Below are 24,399 nucleotides of genomic sequence, written 5' to 3'. Positions count from 1 at the left end.
AGTTCTCAGCTTAAATGTCACTTCCTGAATTTAGGAGACCATCATCGACTTCATAAGCTCTTATATCAGTCACAATAGGCTAAATTATGCTGTGATAATGAATAGCCCCCAAAATCTCAGGGGCTTAACACTACAGAGTTTATTTCTTGCTCACACTACATGTCCACCATAACTCAGAAAGGAAGCTCTGCTGTAGCTTCTCAGAGACTCAAGCTAATAGGTAATAGTGGCTCCATCACACGTGTGATTCCATGATAGCCAAGGCAGGAGAAAGGAAGCACAATGAACCAAGCCATGGCTCTTGAAGCTCCTTTCAGAAAGTGAAATACTCCACTCCCATTTCAGTACCCAACGCAAACGCCATAATCATCCCTGACCCAAGAGGGGTTGAGGAAGTGCAGTCTGACCGCGTCCCAGAAGGAGAACTAGGACGTGCATGTGTCACCCGGACTCCCGCAGCTCCTGTGCTGTGTGCCACCACAGCCTCGCGTGTCTCCTCTAACATCATCATGCTGTGCTTCATCACAGTTACAAGTGACCTTAGTTATTACTCTCTCCATTGCCTTCACTGGTGCTTGACACATGACATGAATTCAAAAATATTTGTTAAATGAGTTAACAGAACAACGCTCCAAGATTCAGTCCTCGGCCCTTTATTCTTCTACTTCTACCATTTCTCCTTGAAGATTTCTTCCCTCTCATGGCTTCAGCGTTCACTGCCCTGAACGAGATGTCCATACTCTGACTTCAGTCATGCATCTCCAACTACTGCCCTGATATGTCTACTTGACTTTAATGCATAAATTTCAGTGTATTCCTTCAGTAAGTATATATTGATCACTTTCTGATAAGGCATCATATTAAGTGACATGGATACAGAGATAAATACAACAGTACTTGCCTTCAAAGAGCTAGAAATCTGGTGTAATATAGGGAAGAATACTATGAATCCATAATATATACACAATACAAAATGCTATACCAAAGGAGAAGAGAGGCAAGTAACTTATGACAAGATGAAGTTAGAACTTTGTGTTGTTTCAACCACTGAATCCATTGAGTAGATAAGATTACTAAATAGTCTTCTGTGCTAGGTACAGGGGGGTAACATGAATAACTAGTTAGAGGTCTAAAAAATTAAAATTCAACATATTAAAATTATATAATTTAAAATCTAGTTTTTCAACACAAAAGAAAACTTAAACTTTAAAAAAACCCACTTATTTTATTCTATTTATAAGTCAAAGGGTAGCTCAAAAAGAGATTTTTACTTCAATTTCTTTAAATATTTTAAACTATATTTAGACATTTCAAATGTTTTATTTTCCCTTTGAAGTACTTCAGTTGTTTAACAAAACATTCTAAGTTTCAAAGTAAATCTGTAATTACATTTATTTAATAAATTAAAATTAACAATATGGTGGCATATTGGTAAAGAATCTGCCTACAAGTCTGGGAGAAGCTAGAGACATTGGTTCAATATCTGGGTTGGGAAGATCCCCTGAAGCAGGAAATGGCAACCTGCTCCAGTATTCTTGCCTGGAAAATTCCATAGACAGAGGAGCCTGGCGGGCTACAGTCCATGGGGTTGCAAAGAGTCAGACATGACTGAGCACACACACATGCACACACATACAATAATATAATTATGGTGAATCTCAGATTACTATTTGCAAGGCTATTAAAGTTATACTTCACCTTCCAGCATTAAAATTTATCAAAATTAATTAGTCAACTGCATGTTTTAAATTGAACTAGCAAGGCTAATCTATGAATCTAACGTAGTAAATTTTCTTAATTGTCACAAATGCTTTAAAGACCACGTATTCACAGGTTGTCTTTAAACATAATATGAAAAGGATTAATATTGTAGATTTAATTTACTTTATTCCTGTACTTAATTCTTAATCTCCTATAGTTAAAAGGTACCCAGTAAGGAATATCATGCTACTACCAAGCAAAATCAGGAGAGTGGTGGTTACCATCTTGGTGCATTGAGGTTACTCATCAGTCAGATTGGACTGGAATGCAGGGATTAATTCTTAGAGATGACACTAGTGGGCTACACTGAGCGCTGGAATAGGAACTGCCAACATTTACAACAGTGCTGGTCTCAAGACTTTGAGCACTTATATTCAACTTAAAAAAGAATCAATTCTTCTATCTGGCTTGAAATTGCTGCTTCCTTGCCAAGATATAACAACCTCCTTCACTGCTTGCTTAATTTCCATTTACTTGGCTATCTTATCTTTTGTCTAGTTCTAACGATGCCTCTATCTGATATTTTATACCTAACTTTAATTCTTTTGTAGACACTTTGGCTGTTACAGTCTGATTTGAGCTGACAGAATTCTCTGCTTTCAACGTTATTCCTGTTTGACAGGGCCACAGTTCCTACTACTAATAAAATGACATTCAGTTTTACCCTGCACATTCTTGTGGCTCCATTTAGCCCTTGAGTCATAGCACTGAAGTCATGCCCTTGACAGAGAGAGGAGAGACCATTGTGATAAACTTGATGGATTTGTCAGTTGATTAATTCCAGTTTTTCCTGAGCATGCCCCAGTGTGATGCATCCAGCCCTTGGAGCTGAAAGTAGCCTTACCCTCCCCCGTGGTCAGCCTTGATCCAGCTGTGATGTCCTGGGCAAGTCATTTAACTGCTTCAGGTCTCCATTTCCTCACTTTTAAATTTGTAAGAATTCTTGAATTTCTAAAGTCCCAGTATCTACTAAAGTCTGATTTTGTGTAGTCAGAAATATTGGGTGGGACTTCCCTGGTGGCACAGTGGTTAAGAATCCACCTGCCAGTGCAGGAGACATGGTTCAATCCCCTAGTCTGGGAAGATTCCACTTGCCACAGAGCAATTAAGCCCCTTTGCCACAATACTGAGCCCGCATGCTGCAACTACTGAAGCCTGTCCACCACCCATCCCCCCTTGCTGCAGCTAGAGAAAGCCCTCACAAAGCAACAAAGACCCAGTGCAGCCGTAAATAAATAATACTTTTTAAAAAGAATAGAAATATTGGGTGTTTTACTGTGTTTGGGGATGAGTGGGCATTGGTCAAGAATTAGCTAAATTTTATCTTCTTGGAAATTCTTGTAATTTTTGAGGGCAGTGAGATAATCCATGGTTTTGCTTTTCTTCTAGATCTTTGATGATGCATACAAATCCCAGCTCAGTTGTGTGGTTGTGGATGACATTGAGAGACTACTTGGTGAGTCATCACTTCTGCCATTGTACTATCCTTGCCACATTACGGCTAATGTCTCACAAATTACAAGAGAAAATACAGGTGTTTATAATCCATAGGGCAATAGAAATAGCTTTCTTTATCTAATAAGGAAATATAACTTCTCTTATATCTGAAGTCAGCAGTGGTATCAGTGGTAAATATGCCTTATGACCATAACTGTAAGGGTCCATGTCTCATATTTTGTATCTTCCACAAAGTTCCCTGACCATAATAAATGATTATTAATTTTCATTGATGGATATATTTGCTATATTCTATCTCAGAGCTGCCTGTAGCTCAGAGGTTCCATTTGCTAACTGGGTCAGAACTAAGGAAAGAAGAGCTTAGGGTTGGAGTGAAATCTACAAGTTAGCAGTAACACTTGGGGCAGAAGTTGTCAACTCTCTGTCTCAGTTTCCATTCAGATGAAGCAGAGACTGTATTCTCTTCCTTAGTTATCCCACAGAGTAAATGTAAAGACAGAAATGAGATAATGTTGTGAAAGTTAAAAACATTCTGAAAGTTACGAGTGCTCTACAGTAATTTTTAAAAATATCTGGTAAACATCTCCTATATTTAAGTGCACTCCTATAGAATACAAAGATGAATAAAACAGTCCCTGTACTCAGCTCATAAGGTGTATTCAACAAATAAATGCCAGAACAGTGTTGTTACTCTTTTATTTCTTCGCACAAACTAGATAAATCTGGGATAAATTCATTATAACAATGACTCAGGATGCTGTAATAAAATTGGTTGAAATTGCTCTCACCTGGTAACTTAATAAATATCTGAAAATACTACCAATGCCTGGTTAACTAACCCCCTTCTTCCTTAAGGGGTCTATAATGGTGTAGTAATGATTTCATATTAACTGTTCTTACTACATTTCCCCCATGATTTTGAGACTTATTTTATGTCCTCTATGGTCTATTTTTCGGTTTCCTAAGTCAGTGTTTGTTATAAAACAAAGGAGGTATACGTAGGAGGTCTTCTTAAATAGATAGTTTTATCTGGTGACCTGGGTTTTGGATCTGCTGTTTTTTGATACATTTCATCTCAGTTTCTGGGATTATTTCTTTAAAAGCTTTTAGGCACATACTCATAGCTCTGCGTAAATTCCTTTAGCTAAACACAATTGAGATGTGTGGTCATAGCAACAGTACTGTCAGGAATGTTTGCCCTCCGAGTATATTTTCACTTGTATGAATAGTTATTATCCGTTCATGTTGGTTCATTGATTTGGTAAGCATTTGCTGAGCCCTTACCACTGGGCTAGAATCATTAGGGCTTCAGAAAAATAAGTAGTAAGATGCTGTCATTATGACATACAGCAGCAAAAATTAATATAAAGTAGAATGTGCCATGTGTTCTGGGTATTCAGAAAAGGGAAGATCACTTTTGACTTCAGAGGGCTGTTGCTGGAAAGCAGCTGTAAGCACAGGGCAAGGGTACACATGCGGTACGCAGAGAAAGCAGAGGGGGTGACATTTGTGCCAAATCTTGAAAGATGAGTAGGAGCTTAACAGATAGAAAGTTCTTTGAGAAATTCGCTGTTCTTCACCATCTGTGGGCCAGTCTTCACAGCTTTACCATCATTTCAGTTGTGTCAAAGTACCTTCCTTACATTATTACTACTTGTTACTTCCCCTTCTATCCATTTCCTAGTGTCTTGGTTTGTTGCCTTGTGTACTCACCTGTATTGCCAAGGTTTGCAGTAACTTGGAAATGTTTAGTCAATAGACCTGGGGATTTTTTTTTTTCCCCTTAAAAAAAAACTCTCTGAATATCAGACAAAGATGTCTACACAAGCACAAAATGGATTTAGAAGCTTTTTTCTTGTTATCGTTAGTTACACAACTTTTATTTAGGACTGTTTTTACTCTTGATGCAGAAAAATCTGTATGTTTGGAATATGTGCATATGTATATCAGATCCCTAAACACAGCAATGTTTCTCTTCCAGATTATGTCCCTATTGGCCCTCGATTTTCTAATCTGGTACTACAGGCTCTTCTTGTGTTACTGAAAAAGGCACCTCCACAGGTAAAAATAATATAAGGAGCATTTTCACAGAGTTGTTCCTGTAAACTATACAATGGTGCACTCTCTAAATAAGCAGATTATCAAAAACTTGTAAAATTCTCTTGTTGGAGGGATTTTGCAAGGTCATCCAGTCTGGCCTTCTGTCTTAAGGTAAATAATTTTCTTAATCACTTCTCTGAATCAGAGAAGTTTTCCATTTTTTTCTGAAAATCTCAAAATTCCAGTTTCAGTTAGTATTCTGTTTTGTTCCTTTATAAGTTCACCACCATATTACACATCCCTTCCCACCCCTTCTCCCATGAGCGATATTAATATGTGATATTAATGTAGAAGTGATTAAATACATGTTCCCATTTGTTCAATCTTTCATAGATTTTTCTAAGAATTTGTATTTGGGGAAATTTATGTCCTGCAGGGAGTTTTGTTTTGTTTTTAGTTTTTACAGATGAGTTTGAATTTTTCTCATGTCATGTGGTGCTTTTGAAGGGTGAGTTTATAGCCAAGATCTTGGTTCCCGTGGTTCCATTTTTACTGATGTGGCTGTTGGAGACTGGTGATTTTGATAGCTTAACACATTTAAACTGACCTATGAGGGTTGGTTAAATATGGTAATTATGGAGAGGCTGCCAGAGCATGTTTGGCTATGACACAAGACATGAATTCTCTTGGTTGATTCTGCATGTTGTAACCTTGAAGAAATGCCAATCAAAGGCAGATACAAAGGGGTGAAGTACTAACTTAAAAACTGTATGGGAATTCCATATTTGAAGTTCGAGACATAAAGTAAGTTGTATGGGAAATATTTAATGTTAAGGTGGTGAATCTGATATTTAAGTTAACAATTAAAATTGTATGTGTGTATGTGTTAGACCTAAAGGTAGAAGACTTGTCTTGATTTTCTAGGGTTTATTTTTTTTCTTAGATTAGTGCAAAGAAATATAACCTACAACAATCTTGAAAACTTACTGCATATTTGCACTGTGAAGGATTTTTTACATCATTTTTCTGTAAACTGTTACTCCCAATAGTTGAAGTTTTAGGTTATATTAAAGCTGAAAATAGAGAAGTGAGTGTTTTTAGAAATAAATAGAACATATTAACAAATGACTTCCAAAATCTTGAATAAAGACTTAGGAATAACTGTTTCTGTTTTATAAAAATAATTGTAAGACCTTTGAGGAAAGGAACATTATCTTATTACCATAATTAAAAAGTCAGGGGAATTCCCTGGATGTACAGTGGTTAGGACTCTGGTCTCTCACAGCACTGTTCGACCCTTGGTCAGGGAACTAAAAAAAAAAAATCCAACAAGCCATGCGGCATGGCCAAGGAAAAAAAGTCAATAACAAGTGTTGGCATGCAGATGGAGAAATTGGATCCTTATACACTGCTGGTGGGAATAGGTAAACTGTGCAACCTTTGGAAAACAGTCTAGCACTCAAAAGCTTAAAGATAGGGTTACCACGTGCCCTAGCAATTCTGTTTCTAGGTATATACCACACAGAAATGAAAATATATATCCACACAAGAACTTGTACATGAATGTTCATAGAAGCATTATTCATAATAGCCAAAAAGTGGAAACAACCCAAATGTTCATTGAATAAAATAAATGTGGTATATACATACAATGGAGTATTATTTGGCATTTTTAAAAAATGCTGAGTACTTGCTATAACATGAATGAACCTTGAAAACATGCTAAGCAGAAGCAGCCAGTCACAAAAGACTGCATATTGTGTGATTCCATTTATGTGAAATACCTAGAATTGGCAAGTCTATAGAGACGGAAAACAGATCAGTGGTTGCCTAAGACTGGAGGAGTGGGTGAGGAGAATGAGAGGTGACTGCTGGTGGATACTGGGTTTCTTTGGGGCGTGATAAATATGTTCTAAAACTGAGTCCAGTGATAGTTGCATTTATCTGTGCAATCTACTAACAACCACTGAATTGTACACTGTAAGTCAGTGAACTTTGTGTTAATAGGAGTTACATCTTAATGAAATGATTACAATAGATAGTTTTAGAAGCTTAAATAAAGAAAGGAGGATTCCATGAAGAGCTGAATGTAAAGAGTAAGCGTACATGGCCCAGCTTGGGAGAAATCTTAGAAACAGGAGTTGGATCATTAAAAAGGGATGTGGGACGAATTTCTCTAAGGATTGGAAAGGAAGAATATAGGAACATATAAGAAGTAAAAGGCAGATCTGGTTGCCTTAGTGATCGGAAGTGGCGGGGATTCTAATAAAATACCAGCCTGTCCTTAATCAGAATTGGGTGGCTCTGAGCTGGACTGCTAGATGACCTTCTGTGTAAGCGATCAGTGGCAGAAGAAATGAATGCTTAAGGTATTTCTAGTTGGCATATATTTAACAAAATAAAAATGTGGTTTCTCTGTACCATCTTACTTTTTAAATTAGTTTGTATCCTCTGAAGAAAATAAGGGAGAATTTTTCAAGGTGATCCAGTGTCAAGACTATTTGTCATTCTGAAGTAGAAGCCTTCACATTGCCAAAGCATTATCATGTAGGCTTTTTAGCTGTTTGCAGTTAAATATTAAAAGTATATGAATCCCAATGTTGTAGGGATGCATAGATTATTAGTAGAAAGCTATTATTTTATCACTGTCAAGGAAACAGAAAAGTTGTAGTCATTTTTCTTTAAAATTAGGAACTGTACATGCATACGATACAATAATCATATCAGTCACAGAATCTTTAATTTTGCATTTGTTGTAATTCAGCTTTCACATAGAAAAATTGTGTGTGCATGTGTGCACATGCTGAAATAAAAGGATCCCTTCACGGGCACTATGTTGTTATGGATCAAGATATTCTCTTTTCTACTTCTCCCCATCCCCCATCTCCCCTCCCTCATTGTAAATTGGCTTATTAAAACTGGTTCACAAGCCCTCCTTTTTTCCCTTTGTGATTGCTTTGGTCTTGGATTTTCAGTGTAGGACTAAAAATTCAAGTCAGATTTCAGTTACTAGGATAATTTTCTTTGAATTTTAAATTTTTCTAAGTAAATGCATAGATTTTTAATGAACCCGGTATTCAGTGGATTTGCTTTCAATTTAGCTGGAGAGTTAATTTCATGATTGATTTATTAGCCCTTTGAAAGTATAAAAAGTGGTATCTGTAGTTCATGAAGACTGAAAAACATCATCACATTTTGTTTAGCATCTTTTTAAAACCAATTAAAAGCTTTTCTAAAATGGATTGAACAGGAGAAAATAAAACATGTTCCCGAGGTCTTTATTTCAATCAAGTTTCCCTGTGTTCTGCAGGAGAAGAGATCGAGGGGGGATAGAAAAATTGAAAAGGGCTGTCCCAGCAGGGAGCCACGCCGGAGAAAAGGGCTGCTCTGAGAACTCAGCAGCAGTAGCTAAGAAAGCTCCCAGCCTGCTTCATCTACATGCAGAGTCACACAAGGCATGGGGGTGCTCACTATCACCACAGAGGTTTCACATGTGCTTCCCTGCTGATTCCTGTGAAAAGCTAACAATTGGCTTGGAGGGTAAAAGACCACTGCAGTTCACCCTCCCTGAGCTGGACGTACAATTTGTCCAGTGTTAGGAAATGTCCGGCTTAGCAGTGAGAGGCTTGAAGACACCCCTCCTTCCAGTGAGATTCCTAAAGCCGGCTCTTTTGCTCGATGACACTGGGGCTCTTTTCAAGTTTTGCAGATTTATGGAAGTCGAGGGGAATGTGCTTTTCAGGATCAGGAGGGTGAAAGCCTTAGTCTCTCTTCCTGTCAAGAAAGAGGCAGTAGTAAGGCAGTAAGGCCAGGTAAACCTTCCTGCAAACTGTAACACATACGGCTTTGTTGTTTTCCTCCTAGATCTCTTCTGGCACCTTCTTTTTTTTTTTTCTTCCGGGAGACAGAGTGCCTGAAAAAGAACTCCTCAGCTGTGAAATGACATGACTTCCTAGTTTCCTCAACAAGTGTGAGAGCAGTTAAGCCCATTAACCCGACTGCCTTAGTGTTTACCTGACAGTTTTTGCAAATCAGTTTGAAAGACCTCAAATGTACCAGAATAACCTTGTAACTTACAGAGAACCACTGCTTCTTCACTTCAGTGCTTCCCAGCCTTTTTCATATCACGGCATATAGAAAATAATAACATCTGCTGATATAGTTGAGTAAGCGGATGAGGCCAGTCACAGCTGGTCGGAGGTGCAGCCCCACCACGTGCTAACCCCCTTCCCAAGGGCTGAACAGTATTGATACCATAGAACAGTTATAATTTATTCACAGCCTTCCAGCTGGCAAAATCTTTGGAAACTGTGAACTTTTACAAAAGAAGATCATTCCAAATTAATAGCAATATTACTGAAGTAGAACTCAAAAGACCTCACAGTTGTTAAGAGTTTTAGCTAAAAAATAAAGTTGTTGAGAAAAATTTCTTCCTTACTGCTCTTGTACTTAGGAATATTAACCTGAGAAGAAAGAAGTAGGGCTTAGAGCTGGGAAGGGTGTAATGTGTGAACCAATAAGACTCATAGTAAATTCCTGATGGGAACTCAGGCAGACATGTTTGTTTCTCCATGGGTTTCATTTAAGGTCACCGATCTCTAGACAAGATTGCCTTTCCTGTAATCCTTATATGATATCTCAGTGCAATCTTACTTCAGATATGTTATTAGGAAGTCTTGGTGATATTAAGCAACTCCTCAGGCTTTGGGTTGCTTTAGCGAAATAAGCAAATAATGGAAGAGATTCCAAATCATGCAGGCCTAAACACGAATATCTCTGTGTCTATCTGTTCAAAATTAACTCAGGCTAATGACTATAATATGACTCAATAAGATATATAACCACTTTAGGAAAGAGGTTTAGTCATTTTGCCAGACACATTAATTGTAATCACTGATGTGGTGACTTTTGCATTAGACTTATTTATTGAAAAAAATCTGGGTGATGATTGACAGTTTAGTAGCCCAGTTTTCCCATTTGTTAAGTCAGTGATATTAGAAGGCTACTATAGTTTATAAATAAATGCTCTAAAAGTATACTTTGCTTAGTAGATTATCTCAGAAAGTTCTGCGTAAGTTGAAAATATATATATATGTATATATATGACACACACACACACGTGTGTGTGTGTGTGTGTAGAACAGTTTTAAGTTCATCATAATCAGTGAAAGAAGTTTGGTGAGTCCTTTTATAAAACATTGCTACAAATATCTGCTAAATAAAGCCATGTTTTCTTTTTTTGCTTTTTTTTGTATTTTATATTTTAAATTAGTTTATTTATTTTAATTAGAGGCTAATTACTTTACAGTATTGGGGTGGTTTTTGCCATACATTGACATGAATCAGCCACAGTAAAACCATGTTTTCTAAATAGAGTTTTTGTTTTGTTTTTCAGTAGAGCACATCTATAATACATATTAATTAATACAAAAATTATAAGCTAGATATATACATACACACACACCATTTATAGGTAACTCAAAATTCAATCTCTAAACTTTAATCATAGAGAAATGCTAATGTTGTTGAGACAAAATATTTTCTCATTGCCTTAAATATTGATATATTACTGTGACATGACATCTGCATTAGAGAAGGGTTCGTTCTACCATCCTAGTGTTCCATGAGGCCATGAATCTAGTTATGAGTGTACTCTCTGCACAGCTTACTCATTGTATTGGACTTGGAGTCAGAAAACCTGAGTTTGATTCTTAGCACAGACATCTGGCCTTATAGTCTTCAACTAGCCCCTTAACATCTTTGTGTCTGTTTCTTCATCTGTAAAATGGCAATGTTTCCTCCTTACCCACCCCATGGACGGCCAATGAACACAGTGTAAGTTCTGTGTAAACCTGTGGGCCACACAGACATAAGGTATTAATGCCTTATTATGAAAAGCACAGTTACTGAGAAGTCAGAGTATAGTGTTGTCCACAGAGAATGCCATTTGTAAAGAATCAAATTTGTAAAGAATCTTATCCTTAAAAAAGGATCAATGTTTCTCTTGAGTGATTTGAATGTTCCCATTGCTTGGAGCCAAGGGTTGACATGTAAGATTCTGTTTCTTCCTGTTTTCTTACTGTTTTAAAGTTCTTAGAGGTTTAGTATTTTGTTAAGGCTATTGTATAGAACTGGAAATATATCTCCCAGTTGTTGTTTTAACAAAAGAAGTGCCTTTAGATAGTCCACAGAACCTTTTTAGCATGTAAGTTAGGAAAAACACAGAGTGTAACTGCTGTATATAGCACATTTCCATGGAAAGTGAGTTCAGCGTTCCAAGTTGGAATGCCAGGTTCAAATTCCTTCATTAGCAATACTGGCAAAAGAAATAGAGACACTCTACTTCCCCATCTCCCATTCTCTGAAATTCAGAAGCTTCCTGAGTCCTAAGACAAATACTTTGGTCTGGGGATTGGAGATCCCTATTATAAAAGGGAGAATGAAGTAGAAACAGAAATTTCAGAGTTCAGCAGCGTGAGGAGTAGAGAGAGGGCCGGGGCTTCTGGTGGATTGTGGGGTCCTGAGGACACTGCCCATGACACTAGTCCTTGGCCTCCAGGGACTGCCCCCCTACTGCCTTTTTCCCTACAGCTGTTTGTGACTAAAGTTCCCCTTTTTTCCTTCTAATCCAAGTGGAACAGAATAGCGCTTCACAGCTTCTCTCCTACATTCCTGTCCCCAAAGCAAATACACAGGCCTTTGGAGATTCCTTGGGGTTTGTACTGTTATGGCATGACAGCTATTGGGTAAGAAGAACCACTAAGGAGGACCTTACAAAGGTCTATCAATATTCCTGATAGTTACTAGAATATAGGTGGAACAAGGCCTTGATCTTTTTAAGTCACAAGTTGGTCTATAACCATTTTTCATCTTGACAGTCCTGCCTACCTCTCACATTGGGGAATGGCAAGAGTACTTTTCACAGGGAAAGCTCCAGACACGTGGACCCACTCTTCCTCTTTCCCGTCCTCCTGTCCTCTCTCCTTCCCTTCCTCTCTTCCTTCTTCTCTTCTCTCTCTTTCAGACCTATTTAGGCTATATAGATAATGCTATTTGTTGAATGGACACCTTGAAGCTGGTGGGTCTTAACTACACGTATTAATAGAACTGGCATTGGCAGTGTAAATAAGAGCTCAGGAGTCAGAAAGCTTGAGTTTGAATCCAGTCACTTAATTTCTGAGCCTCAATTTTCTCACTGTAAATCGGGAAGAGTGGTAATATTTAATATTTAAGTCATAAGAATTAAATAAGATAAATGTTGATTATAATTCTTTGTAAACTACAAATCACAACTCAGTTTAGTGTTCACTGTAAAGAAAACACTGACTCTTGTCTTTCCTCACACACAAAAATATATAAAACCAACAGAGTAACTAATCCATATCAAAGGAGCTAGGCTCCAGATAGCCAGAACCCAGCCCTATAGACACGTCAGCAGGAACGACACCTTCCTTGGCCTCTACCTGCCAGCCATTACACTCCCACAGACCCTGCCAGGGCCAGCCCTGGAGCAAGTGGAAGAGGGTCCCGGTCCCCTGAGAAAGGAGTAATCATGGGGAGGGAGGACAGGGAGAAACACCAGCCAGAGCAGGGAGATGAGAAGCTGGGTGGCTGTCTGCTAGTGACCCCCACTATCTGTATAAACTGGGCCAGTGTCAGAAACTGCCTGCCTAACGATTGGATCATCTTCCACTTAATCCTCAGTTATTCTCTAGGTGTGATTTCAGCTATAAAGAAAAAAGGCCTGGAGGGAATATGCCAGAATTATTTTCTGTGATTGTCTTTATATCTATGGCCACCAAGCTTTCTGAAAGAAAAGTTTGTGCTCAGCCTCCCAATATTTTAATGCATTTATTATTATTTAATTGATATTCATTTTAAAATGCACAAAAGAATTTTTTTTAAAGAGTGAAATGAAAAACAAAAATAAAAGGAAGTTCTGTTTCTCTGTCTTAAAGATAACTGCTCTTATCTTAGATGGTAGATTATGGGTGGGGTTTTCTGCTTTATTATTTCTTGTATTTTATACATTTTCTACAGTAAGCATTTGTTACTTTATAATCAGGAAAAAGGAAAACTTAATGTGTATACGGTTGTATTCACTTTTAACTCAACAGTATAACTATCAAAGTTCCAATCCTTTGCAACTAATTTGCTGCTTGACTAACAGTAACAGAGTTGGACATGACTGAGCAAGTGAACTGATATGTATGGCTGAGTCTCTTCCCATACTATTCACCTGAAACTATCATAACATTTTTTGTTAACTGGTTATACCCCAATACAGAATAAGTTAAAAAAGTCAAATGACTTTTTAAAATGAAATTTTCTCCTGATGTATAAGTTCTACTAGCAAATGTCATCTCTACAGGTAATAAAGCCTTACGACATTTATTAAATCAGTTTTTCCCTTTATGTCCATCCTTTTCTGTGACTTGACATTCTTTTAGTATTAATTACTGGTAAAGGTTTAAAAAATATAATAAATTACTAATGAATTCTGAAACAAGCAAAAAAAATCACAGGGGTTCCCTGGTGGCTCAGTGGTCAAGGATCCACCTGACAATGATGGAGGCATGGGTTCGATTCCTGACTCCGAAAGATCCTGCATGCTGAGGAGCAACTAAGCCTGTGCTCCACAGCTGTTGAGCCTGTGCTCTAGAGCCTGTGCTTTGCAACAAGAGAAGCTACAGCAATGAAAAGTCCATACACTGCAGCTAGAGAGTAACCTCCACTCTCTGCAACTAGAGAAAAGCCCAGGCAGCAATGAAGACCCAGCACAGCCAAAAAAAAAAAAACACAGAGGTAGAAATTAAATGAGAAAGAAGAGGAAAAGTGACCTGATCAGAGCACAGGGGACATTTTAGGGCATCTTAAGGTAAAAGCAGGGGGAGGGAGGGAAAGCCTACTATAGGTGCCAGGTAGAGGAGTCTGGATTCGCTGATGAATCAGTGATCATTTTAGTTAAGTTTCTAATGAGAGCACCTACAAAACTGTTCCTTTTGGCACTGAGAATACTGTGGCATGGTCATACATCTTTGTTTTCTTAAATTTATTTAACCTTTTCTCCTCAGAGGTCATAATTTGTAATTTCTAGGTGGTATACCTATCTAACTCATCATTAAGAAATCAGCCACTGCTGATAGAATTTTAAGATTACACAAATAAAAATGGATGGCAAAGCATAGTGGGAATATCCGTGAGGCCTGAACTCTAGTTTCAGCTCACTCCCTGGATGTAAAAGCTTACCCAGGTTTCTCACCTACAAAATAGCCAGGAGAGGAGAGAGGGAAGGAGAGAACTTAGGTGAGCTTTCAGAACTGCTCTGAGGATAGTCTGATAATTCCATGTCTTTTTCGCAAACTGGTACTAAAATATTCTTTAATATCTCAAAGTGGTCTGCTCTTGCTTTTAGTAATTATTTTAAATTATTTGGGATGAAGTTGCATATTTCACAGTCAGTGTGCATCATGAATTCCCCTCCCTGTTGTCCTCTTTCCTACTGGCAGCACCAGGAGGATGGTTACAAAGCCAGCAGACTAAGAATTTGCTTCAGGGTAAAATCTAATGGAGAATTTAAGTGTAGTTGTCTGCCTCGTTGTAGCATGATTTATTTGAAACATCCTTCCTTTGGTATTCAACTGAAACATTTAACTACCAAAAAAAAGAAGTTACAGACATTTGAGCATCAAGAAATCAAATACATGCAGGATATGCAAAGAAGCCCCATTCCTCTCATTTCACTGTCCAGACTCTTGGTTGTTTTTAATAGTAGTCAGATTTTCCCCTGGATTTGGGGAAACCAAGAGCTGTAGGAGATGTGTAACAATACTTATCTTGCCAACTTAAAGTAATGGCTTCTAATGAGTCTTTTCTCTGTGAGAGTAGTCTGTATTATGAATAGTTACAGCTTAACATTTGACAGTCAATTGATCAGCTAAAAGAAAGTGGTCTGACATCTTTTGCATCTACTTATATTGTAAATGAAGCATACATGCCGTTCATTCTAGGTTATTTTCTTTAAAACTTGTTGACATAGTATTCAACACTTGGAACTCAGAGATATAGACAGTATAACTGTAGGTACTTATTTTCCTGTTGAACATTCCATATAGTGTGTGTTATTCCAGGACCAGAAGAGAAAATGTAACAAAGAAGTGGGGGAGTGATCTGTGGCCCTTGACACCTACACTGAGATCACCATTCATTCATTCAACACAAATGTATTTAACGGGTCACCATGTTCAAGGCACTGTGCTAGCCCTGGACCCGACAATAAAACTGGACAGACACAAGTCCTGTCCTCACAAGGGAAGACCAGCAATAAGTAGAATAAATGAGTAAGTATGTAGTGTGTTAAAAGGTGATCCCTACTGTTGGGGGAGGCGGATAGAGCCTGATAAAGGTAGATGAAAAAGGGTCTTATGGGAAAGGTGGGCCTTATGGAAAGGTGACACTCAAGCAGAGCTCTCACTCTGAGGCAGAGAACCACGTGGCTGTATCAGGGAAGAGCATTCTAGGCAGAGGGAACATGGGAGTGTTCCGTGTACCAGGCGTGCTGTGCTCAGAACCGCAAGGATGGAGATGAATCAAGCATGGCCCTGCCCCCAGGGAGGGCAGGCTAGAAACAAGATTCAGGCTTGCAAATAAATGTAGTGGTAAAGTTGTACAAGCTCTATGGTAGGTAGAATTTTTTTCTTTTAATCTGCGTTGAACTAAATTAAAATATGAGTTGTTACTCCCATTTCAAGAAGGAAACTAGTATATGGGATGAACTGAAGCACCTCTTACCAGGAAAGCTTCGCAGCCTCTGCCCTGAGCTGATTTCTCCTCGGAGTCACGGCCTCTCATCAAGGCGCCTCACTCTTGCCCACTGCCACAGCTACTTTGAGGGGTATTTGATCTTTAGCTTCAGGCCTCGTCTGGGCCTCGCTGTCACCCTAGTTAAGCTGAAGATTGGAGCACTCATCTCCCCTGAACAGAGTGCATCTTGGTCCTCTGGAAGAGTGCGCTCTCTTGGCATCTTTTGCAGCCAGTGCCCTGCCTGTCTTGTTAGAAAGAGGAATTCTCAGGTGCCCAGTGCTCGTCCACCTGACCTGAGGTCACAGATTCCTGACATCCCAGTCCCAGGCAGAGGACAGCTTTTCAGGTTCCTCTCAAGACCATCTCACTTCCTTTCCTTCCTGCCTCCCCTGACTGTGATGGCAGAGGTCCCCCTTCCCCAGGTATCCTTCACCTCCTGCTCTACTCTGACAGGTAGAAATAGGATTTTTAATCTCATTTTTATGGTTGAGGAGGAGACAGATGCTGAGTTCAGTAATCTAACCCACATTACCCAGCTGTGAATGACAGAGCCTGTACTTGTTCCATGGCACCAAGCCCCTGTCTATCAGGGAACTTGCCTCTCCTCCCTTGCTTTCACCCCACCCCGGGCTTGCATTTAAAAGGGAGGCATGTGTGTGCATCACTGATAAAAAGGTGCAGCTCCTCCCTGGGTGCACACGCTCTGAGACCTTATTTCAGAGATGCCTTTCTCATAGCAGCCTCACAGGCCCCTGGACCGCCCGGCATGAAACTACTAGGATCATCTTTCTCTTCATCACAATTCTTCCTCCTCCAGTTATACTAAACTTCCTTCCTTAGTTTAGCATTCAGAGTCTTCCTTTTGTTTTTGGCTACCTACTCCCCTCTGCTCTAAGAAGACTCCGCTTTCAGCCCTTAGTGCTCTAGCTCAGCTGCCTCTACCACCCACGGAGGAATTAGGAGACTCATTCCTTCTCCTCCAGGGCCTCCTCTTCACCAGCGTCTCTGTGATACTACAGGAATCTTCCCAGAAGACCCTCTGCCAGTGAAGCTGTGCCCCTGTGCTATATCCCCGCAGCCATAACTCATTCGTGTTTGCTGGTGTGTTTCTTGGTCTCTGAATATTTACTCGCTCTCCCCAGCTGGATCGTACTCACTTTGGAGGCACAAACCAAATCTCATAATTCCATACATACTTGAACAGAGTCAATTCATGTTCATGATCTGATCGGCTAATCTATTTTATCTTTTACTTCCCAGGCTTATAAATTCCAAATTCAGAGAAACTTCACTTTTATTTACAAAAGCTTCAGACTCTAACAACGAGAAAATAAAGTTTAAGGCCCCCGACACACTCACTTCTTAATCCATTTCAGGGTTTCCAATTGTTCCCAGTTCATTCTTCTTACCCAGGGTGTATTGCCTTTGCTCAGCACTGAATGATACGGAAAGAATTGGCTTTTCTTTACTGCATAACTGACTTTACTTTTGTTAGCAGGTTAAAATCAGCCCTTCCATTTCACTGCAGTATTATATTGGTGGCATTTTTATTTAAGGGAGAGAAAAAAAAAGAGCTTTCTTCCACATGAACTTTTGTTACAAATCAGTTTATTGGGGCCAATCAATGGGCAGGACCTATGAAAGGGTGTGGATTATCTGGTTAGTCCTTTGTGTGGCAAAAGGCTTAGATACTGCTTAGTACTTGGCTCATTCTTCATCATGTAAAGAAGTGTTTTTTTGAAAGATCAACACCTGACTGAGCCCTGCCTTTTTCATGGTAATGTTTTCACCTGAGTTGCTTCTTATAGTAGTAAGAATTAGTTAACTAATACTTATTTAACCTTGGAACAATGCTTATCATAATCCGATTGGCAGATAGTCATTTTATTTAGGCCTTTTCTTTATTGCATCAGAACTGGAAAATCTCAGGAAAGGGTATTCTGGGAACAGTTTTTTCCCAAGTAAGTTATCTCTCTGCCTCTTTTCTTCCCATCAAGGGGCGTGTCTTGGCACTATAGATTCAGACTGGTAGCCACACATTAATAAGTTGGATTTCTCTTTCTGGGTTGAGCTCTACTTCTGTTTTTAAAGCCAGCCTTCCCACCTCATGCTGCTGGCAACTTTTTCTCCAGAATGTTCTCCAGTGTGATTTAGGATATTAAATATATTCAGAGCTGGTTTTTCATGATAAAGCTGCCTCATGAGTACTACCACTAATTAATATACAAAATGACCCAGCACAATTTAATTATTTGGTAATGTTTTTCGGTGTTTTCTTGAAGATGATGCTTACAAGTCAAGGCCCAAACTTGCCTGGGTCATGACCTCTCTGCAGTGTTTGCAGTCTTGTTAAACAAGAAGAAAAGCAAAACATAAATTAGCGTCTCCATTATAAGTTGCTCCACATTTCCCAGTCTTTCAACACTCTGAAGTGCATAGTCACTGGTAACGTAAGACAGAGTTTCACTAGGAAAATGGCCATTCCAGCTTTTAGAATGGTTAGCAAGTCATTCTTTGAGGGCCAGTGTTGTCCTCTGTAAGAGAGGAGCAAAATGAGGGAGCTTGAATTAGGGACTTAGGAACATTGAAAACCTAAAGAAAAAAAAGCAAAGTAACAGTTATCTTTTTTTTTTTTTTAATTTTGTTCTTTTTTAAAAATATTTATTTGCCTGCACCAGGTCTTAGTTGCAGCATGTGGGATCTAGTTCCCTGACCAGGGATCAAACCTAAGCCCTCTGCATTGGGAGTATGGAGTCTTAGCCACTGGACCACCAGGGAAGTCCCAACAGTTTTCTTTAATTATAATGAAGATGTACCAGCCTACGTGGTTTTTGGGATATATTCCCAAGTTTTCAGAATTTAATGTTGAAAAATAGCTTGACTGTAAAAAGCACCACTTTACTGTTACATAGTAGAAGTTTATATGTCTTTAGTTAGTGTTAGTCGCTCAGTGATGTCTGACTCTGCAACCCCATAGACTGTAGCCCACCAGGCTCCTCTGTCAATGGGATTCTCCAGGCAAGAATACTGGAGTGGGTAGCCATTCCCTTCTCTAGGGGATCTTCCCAACCCAGGGACCAAACCTGTGTCACCTGCATTGCAGGCAGATTCTTCACCATCTGAGCCACTAGGAAAGCCCTTCTGTGTCTTTATGTGTTCTTAATTACCCCCTGACATCTCAGTTTTTGTTATTTTGCCTTTGGATTTATCTGTTTCTGCTCCTTCAGACTTGGAATGTCCTTCCCCTTCATCTCCAAGTCAGTCCACTCACTAGTTAAGACAGTTCAGATATTGTCTCCTCCAGAGGAAAAGGAGATGTTTCTCTGCCACACATTTCTTCCCTCTTCCATGACTTCCTGTACCTGTATCTCTATCTCTCCATATTGTATTATAATGATCTCTTTTGTATCTGTCTCTCTGTATATGTAAGGTCTATTCCATATTCATCCAGGAGCTTGATAAGGGTCTGTTGACAATGTGTTTGATTTTTAGCGAGTTGATTTCTTGAATAATAAGTGATTACCCTTTAATCTCTATACTTCATAGGTATACTTCTCTTTCATAGTCTTTGCGCAGGCACTTGATATGCCAATTACTGCTTATACCAGAAAGCCTCAACTTTGTTTCTTTGGTAGGCCGTTGTTTATGTTCTTAGAATATCTATTCTTGTCACAATAGATGGACAAAAACAATCAGTTAACACTGAGAAAAGCCAGCATGCGTTATTAGCAATAGTGGTTTAATATTTACAAAACCCAAAGTGTAATTGTTTTGGCATCTGATCTTCAGTTTCTTAAAATCTTTAATTTTCACATAATAATTTTTTTATTCCCTCATTTATTTTAACGCCCTGAGTTTCTGAGATCTGAGAATAGGTTTAATGATTGAATTAAAGGCTTATCTATGGAATGAGTGTATATCATAAATCTAGTGACATAGTTTAAAGACCATTCTTCTTCCATTTTCCAAGTAAACATTTTTAAAATGTGTTTTTCTTCATGAAACAAAGGCAGTATACAATTTTGGATTCTGGATTTGGTTTCCATTCTTGGGTCTCTCATTTATTAGTTATTAGACCTTGAACAAATTAGTCAAATCTATAAGACTTAATAGCTTCCACAGTAAAGTGGAGATAATACTGATACTTAATTCTTGGGAGCATAATGGATACTGAATGAGAGATAGTTCTAAAAAGGCACCATGCCGCAAATAGGAGTAAATGGACGTCTTCATATTGAGTGGTGAGATACCCAGACCCCTTCCCTCATGGATTCCCATGAAGTATGTTGGAAACTAGGCTGTATAGCCCTCAGGAAGGAGACTGAAAGATTCTCTGAGGAAAATGTACACATCCTGACCTTTGAGGGACCCCCAGTAATTAGCCAGGTCTTACCATCCTATCGTGAAACCCTTAGGCTCAGAGCTTCTAGTTATTAGTTTAACTCTTAAATATGAATAGTCATCCAATAATCACCAGGCACTTGAAGAAAACCACCAATGAACAAATAAGGGGGAAAAAAAGGAACTCAGAGGAAACAAAGACAAAGCAGAGAAAATAAAAAAACATTTTTAAAAATATGTAATATTCACAGAGATCTAAAATAAGGTAGTATCCATAAAATATAACAGTATGTGATTTTTATAAAAAAAGAAACATTCAGGAAATAAAGAGTGACTTATCTGAAGGTTTGTAACTTATAGGACATAGAGATAAAGAAAAGATTTTTTTTAAGTTATATATTTTTTTAAAAGTTAGAAGCAATGAGTCAGAAAATCAAAATGGCATCAGTCTTGTAGTCAGCAGCACTGAAAATTAAAAGACAGTAGAACAATGACTTGATAATTCTGAGGGGAAAATTATTTCTAGCCTTGTTCTCTATACCTAGCCAAACTATCAAGTATGAAGTATACAATATTAAGGATGGAATAAAGGCAGTTCCAGGTCTTAAAGTTTTTACCTCCTATACACTTTTTCTCAGGAAGCTTTTGAAGTCTGTGTACCATGGAAAAGAGGGAATAAACGGGAAAAAAAAAAAAAGAAAGGAGGGCTAGGAGACAGGGAATCTCAGAGAGGAGAGAGGAAGGTTCTAGAGCTATAGCTTGTGCAGCCAGCATAGAGAACAGTCAGTTCAGATTGAGCTCTGAGAACAGAGGACTCCATGAGGGGAATGCCTTCAAGAAAAAACACCCAAGGGGTTTCTCTGATGGCTCAGTGGTAAAGAATCTGCCTGCCAATGCAGTAGACATGGGTTCAGTCCCTGATCCTGGAACATGCTACATGCCACAGGGCAGCTAAGCCTGTGTACCGCGACTGTCGAGCTTGTGCTCTAGAGCCCGTGCTCTGAAACAAGAAGCTACTGCTGTGCGAAGCCCACGCACTGCAACGAGAGTAGCCCCTGCTCCCTGCAACTGGAGAAAAGCCCTCATGGAGCAGTGAAGACCCAGCACAGCCAAAAATAAATAAATAAAATAAAAAAAAAAATACACCCAAAACTTTAAAATTCCCTAACATGTTTGGACATATTGGCATGATATTCATGGCTATATTTGTTTGGGGGTGAACTTGTGATAAGTACCTGATAAACTAAGCAAAGGGGGGAAATGGCAATTATTAACTCTTAACAAGAACAAAATGTTGCCCAAGAAAAGATACTACATGGCTTAGCCATAAATCATATTTATATAATCATAATAAATAGTATAGATTTAACCAGAGACTGTGAAATAATTATGTTGGAAGGATGAGAAACGGGACATATTGGAGGTGTGGGGTTAGTGCAAAATTAGTATTAAATCTCCATCTTCCATAATAGGAATTCAGGAAATAATATTTAAAGCCGAAAAGAAAGATCTAAAAATAAGAGAGTGCTATTGTTATTTAGGAAGTAAATACAAGAAGAAAAACCCAGGGAGTAGAAAATGGTTGCTTCTGGAGTGTGGGAATCAGGAATGGTGGCCTAAGCCTGATATAGTTTTTAAACATTCCTTGTTACGTTCAGTTCAGTTCTGTTCAGTTCAGTCGCTCAGTCGTGTCCCGACTTCGCGACCCCATGAATCGCGGCACGCCAGGCCTCCCTGTCCATCACCAACTCCCGGAGTTTACCCAAACTCATGTCCATTGAGTCGGTGATGCCATCCAGCCATCTCATCCTCTGTCGTCCCCTTCTCCTCTTGCCCCCAATCCTTCCCGGCATTAGGGTCTTTTCCAATGAGTCAACTCTTCACATGAGGTCGCCAAAGTATTGGAGTTTCAGCTTCAACATCAGTCCTTGCAATGAACACCCAGGACTGATCTCTTTTAAGATGGACTGGTTGGATCTCCTTGCAGTCCAAGGGACTCTCAAGAGTCTTCTCCAACACCACAGTTCAAAAGCATCCATTCTTCGGTGCTCAGCTTTCTTTATAGTCCAACTCTCACATCCATACATGACTACTGGAAAAACCACAGCCTTGACTAGACAGACGTTTGTTGGCAAAGTAATGTCTCTGCTTTTTAATATGTTGTCTAGGTTGGTCAGGGGGTTAAAAATTAAAATGAAGTTAAAAACATTAAATGAGACATTTATGTGAAACATATAGCACCATGCCTTTCACTGCTGCATAAATGTAAACAATTATTATTACCCAAGGACCTCTCCTAAAAAGCATTAATAAAGTCTTGCTAAGTGGGTGGCAAGGACTTTCATTCATTTTTTTTTCCCAACCATACATATGTTGAAATATGTATATATTGGCTGTGGAGATGAATTACAGAGATATACTAAAGTATCTTTCTGTTTGGTTTGTGTATCTTCCTGATTTACTGACCCAGGATGTTACTGATATGGATGAGGAGAAAGAGCAGTTGCTTCTTTCTGAACTGCATGCTGAAGAAAGTGTCGCTTTTTCTGAATCATGTTGTTGATAACATTTTTAAATGATTTTTCAAGGGACTTCCCTAGCAGTCCAGCGGTTAAGATTCCCCACTTCCGTTGCAGGACAGGAAACTCAAGATCCCATATGCCGTGTGATGCGGCCAAAAAGATTTTCAAGAGGATAGTTCTGAATTTTTTCCTTCTGTTTTGCCTAAGCATTTGCATTTCTGCAATTAAATAAATGGGTGTCATTCAGGCTTAGTCTAGTTTCCTAATGAATTCTTTTCTTTGTGTTTTAACACCTTTTCTCCCTATGATCAGGGTCGAAAGCTTCTTATCATTGGGACCACCAGCCGCAAAGATGTCCTTCAGGAGATGGAAATGCTTAACGCCTTCAGCACCACCATCCACGTGCCCAACATTGCCACAGGGGAGCAGCTGCTGGAGGCTCTGGAGGTGAGGGAGTGGAGTGCACACTGCCCAAAGAAGGGAGCTACGGGTGCCCCGGGCATCGCACCTGGTGTTTAGTTTCTGTGTTACCACAGAACATGGAACCCAGGATACACCTCCAGTCACTTTCAGGAATTAGAGGAAAAAGAGAGAAATACAAGTGAGAGTGAAGTAATTCTTCATTCCGTAGTGGAAGCAGCATGCAAACTGCCAGGAATGAATTACTCTGTGCCCAGCATGACTAATGCATATAGAGTACATGGGCCATAAGCTTTGGGTGGGGGGAGGGAAGTAGAATAATCAATATATAGAAATTTCAGTTCTTCATAGTAGCATTCAGTCCATTTACTTGCAGTTAATAAATTTGAGCAATAATTAAAGCCTTAAAGGAACCTTTTTATTAACAAGTTCATAATAAGGAAATGTTTTCTTTTTTGAGGATGACATAGTCTTTCATTTTTTTAAAAAATATGTGTCCTTTATTAAACTTTTGATTAATATTAGTGTTTACAAATGACTTGATGAAGTGTTAGGAAAGATTATTTAGTGACTTGTTCAGCAGTGATAGTCAGGAAGGCTTCTTAAAATCCTTAAGACCCATACAATTGGGCATACTCCCAACAAAATAGAAACTATATGATAAATGTTTCCAGCTTACCTGTTTGAGCAGTTTTTGTGCCGAGGTTAAGTGAGAGAATTAAATTTAGTCTGCTTTGACATATACAGATTATTCTTAGAATGGAATGTTAAAAATTTTAACTGATATTTATTATGGATTGGAGCTATTTTTCCCCCAGCAAACATATCTCTAAATTATACTGAAGGTCCACAAGAAAATAGGGTTTAAGATTCCAGTTTTCATTTTCATAATTGCACTTAATGGATTCAAAAAAGTCGAGTTGGATTTTAAAATATGAGAGAATTCTGTCAGCTTGAACCAGTCAGGTAGTTCTTATCGTATTCTTTTAAGGGTAAATGTGGGAATTAACTAATGTTGTTGATGTCCTTATGTAAATGCTTTCCTTTTATTGTT

The 24,399-nt window shown here is 38.8% G+C and overlaps 1 protein-coding gene across 2 annotated transcripts in view; it reads left to right on the top strand.

Annotated features, from left to right (window-relative positions):
• NSF (N-ethylmaleimide sensitive factor, vesicle fusing ATPase) overlaps positions 1 to 24,399 on the top strand; it is a 149,272-nt gene that overhangs the window by 119,440 nt on the left and 5,433 nt on the right. For both annotated transcript variants that reach the window (XM_081576437.1, XM_081576435.1), the window contains 3 exons: positions 3,151 to 3,217; positions 5,201 to 5,280; positions 23,238 to 23,372. In XM_081576437.1, coding sequence (XP_081432563.1) covers positions 3,151 to 3,217; positions 5,201 to 5,280; positions 23,238 to 23,372 — 282 coding nt within the window. The remainder of the gene's footprint in view (positions 1 to 3,150; positions 3,218 to 5,200; positions 5,281 to 23,237; positions 23,373 to 24,399) is intronic.

Source organism: Giraffa tippelskirchi, chromosome 3 (genome assembly GCF_054371585.1).
Source record: "Giraffa tippelskirchi isolate mGirTip1 chromosome 3, T2T-mGirTip1v1.2.pri, whole genome shotgun sequence".
In the NCBI taxonomy this organism is placed as follows: domain Eukaryota; kingdom Metazoa; phylum Chordata; class Mammalia; order Artiodactyla; family Giraffidae; genus Giraffa; species Giraffa tippelskirchi.
This window is presented reverse-complemented; position numbering and strand designations above follow the sequence as displayed.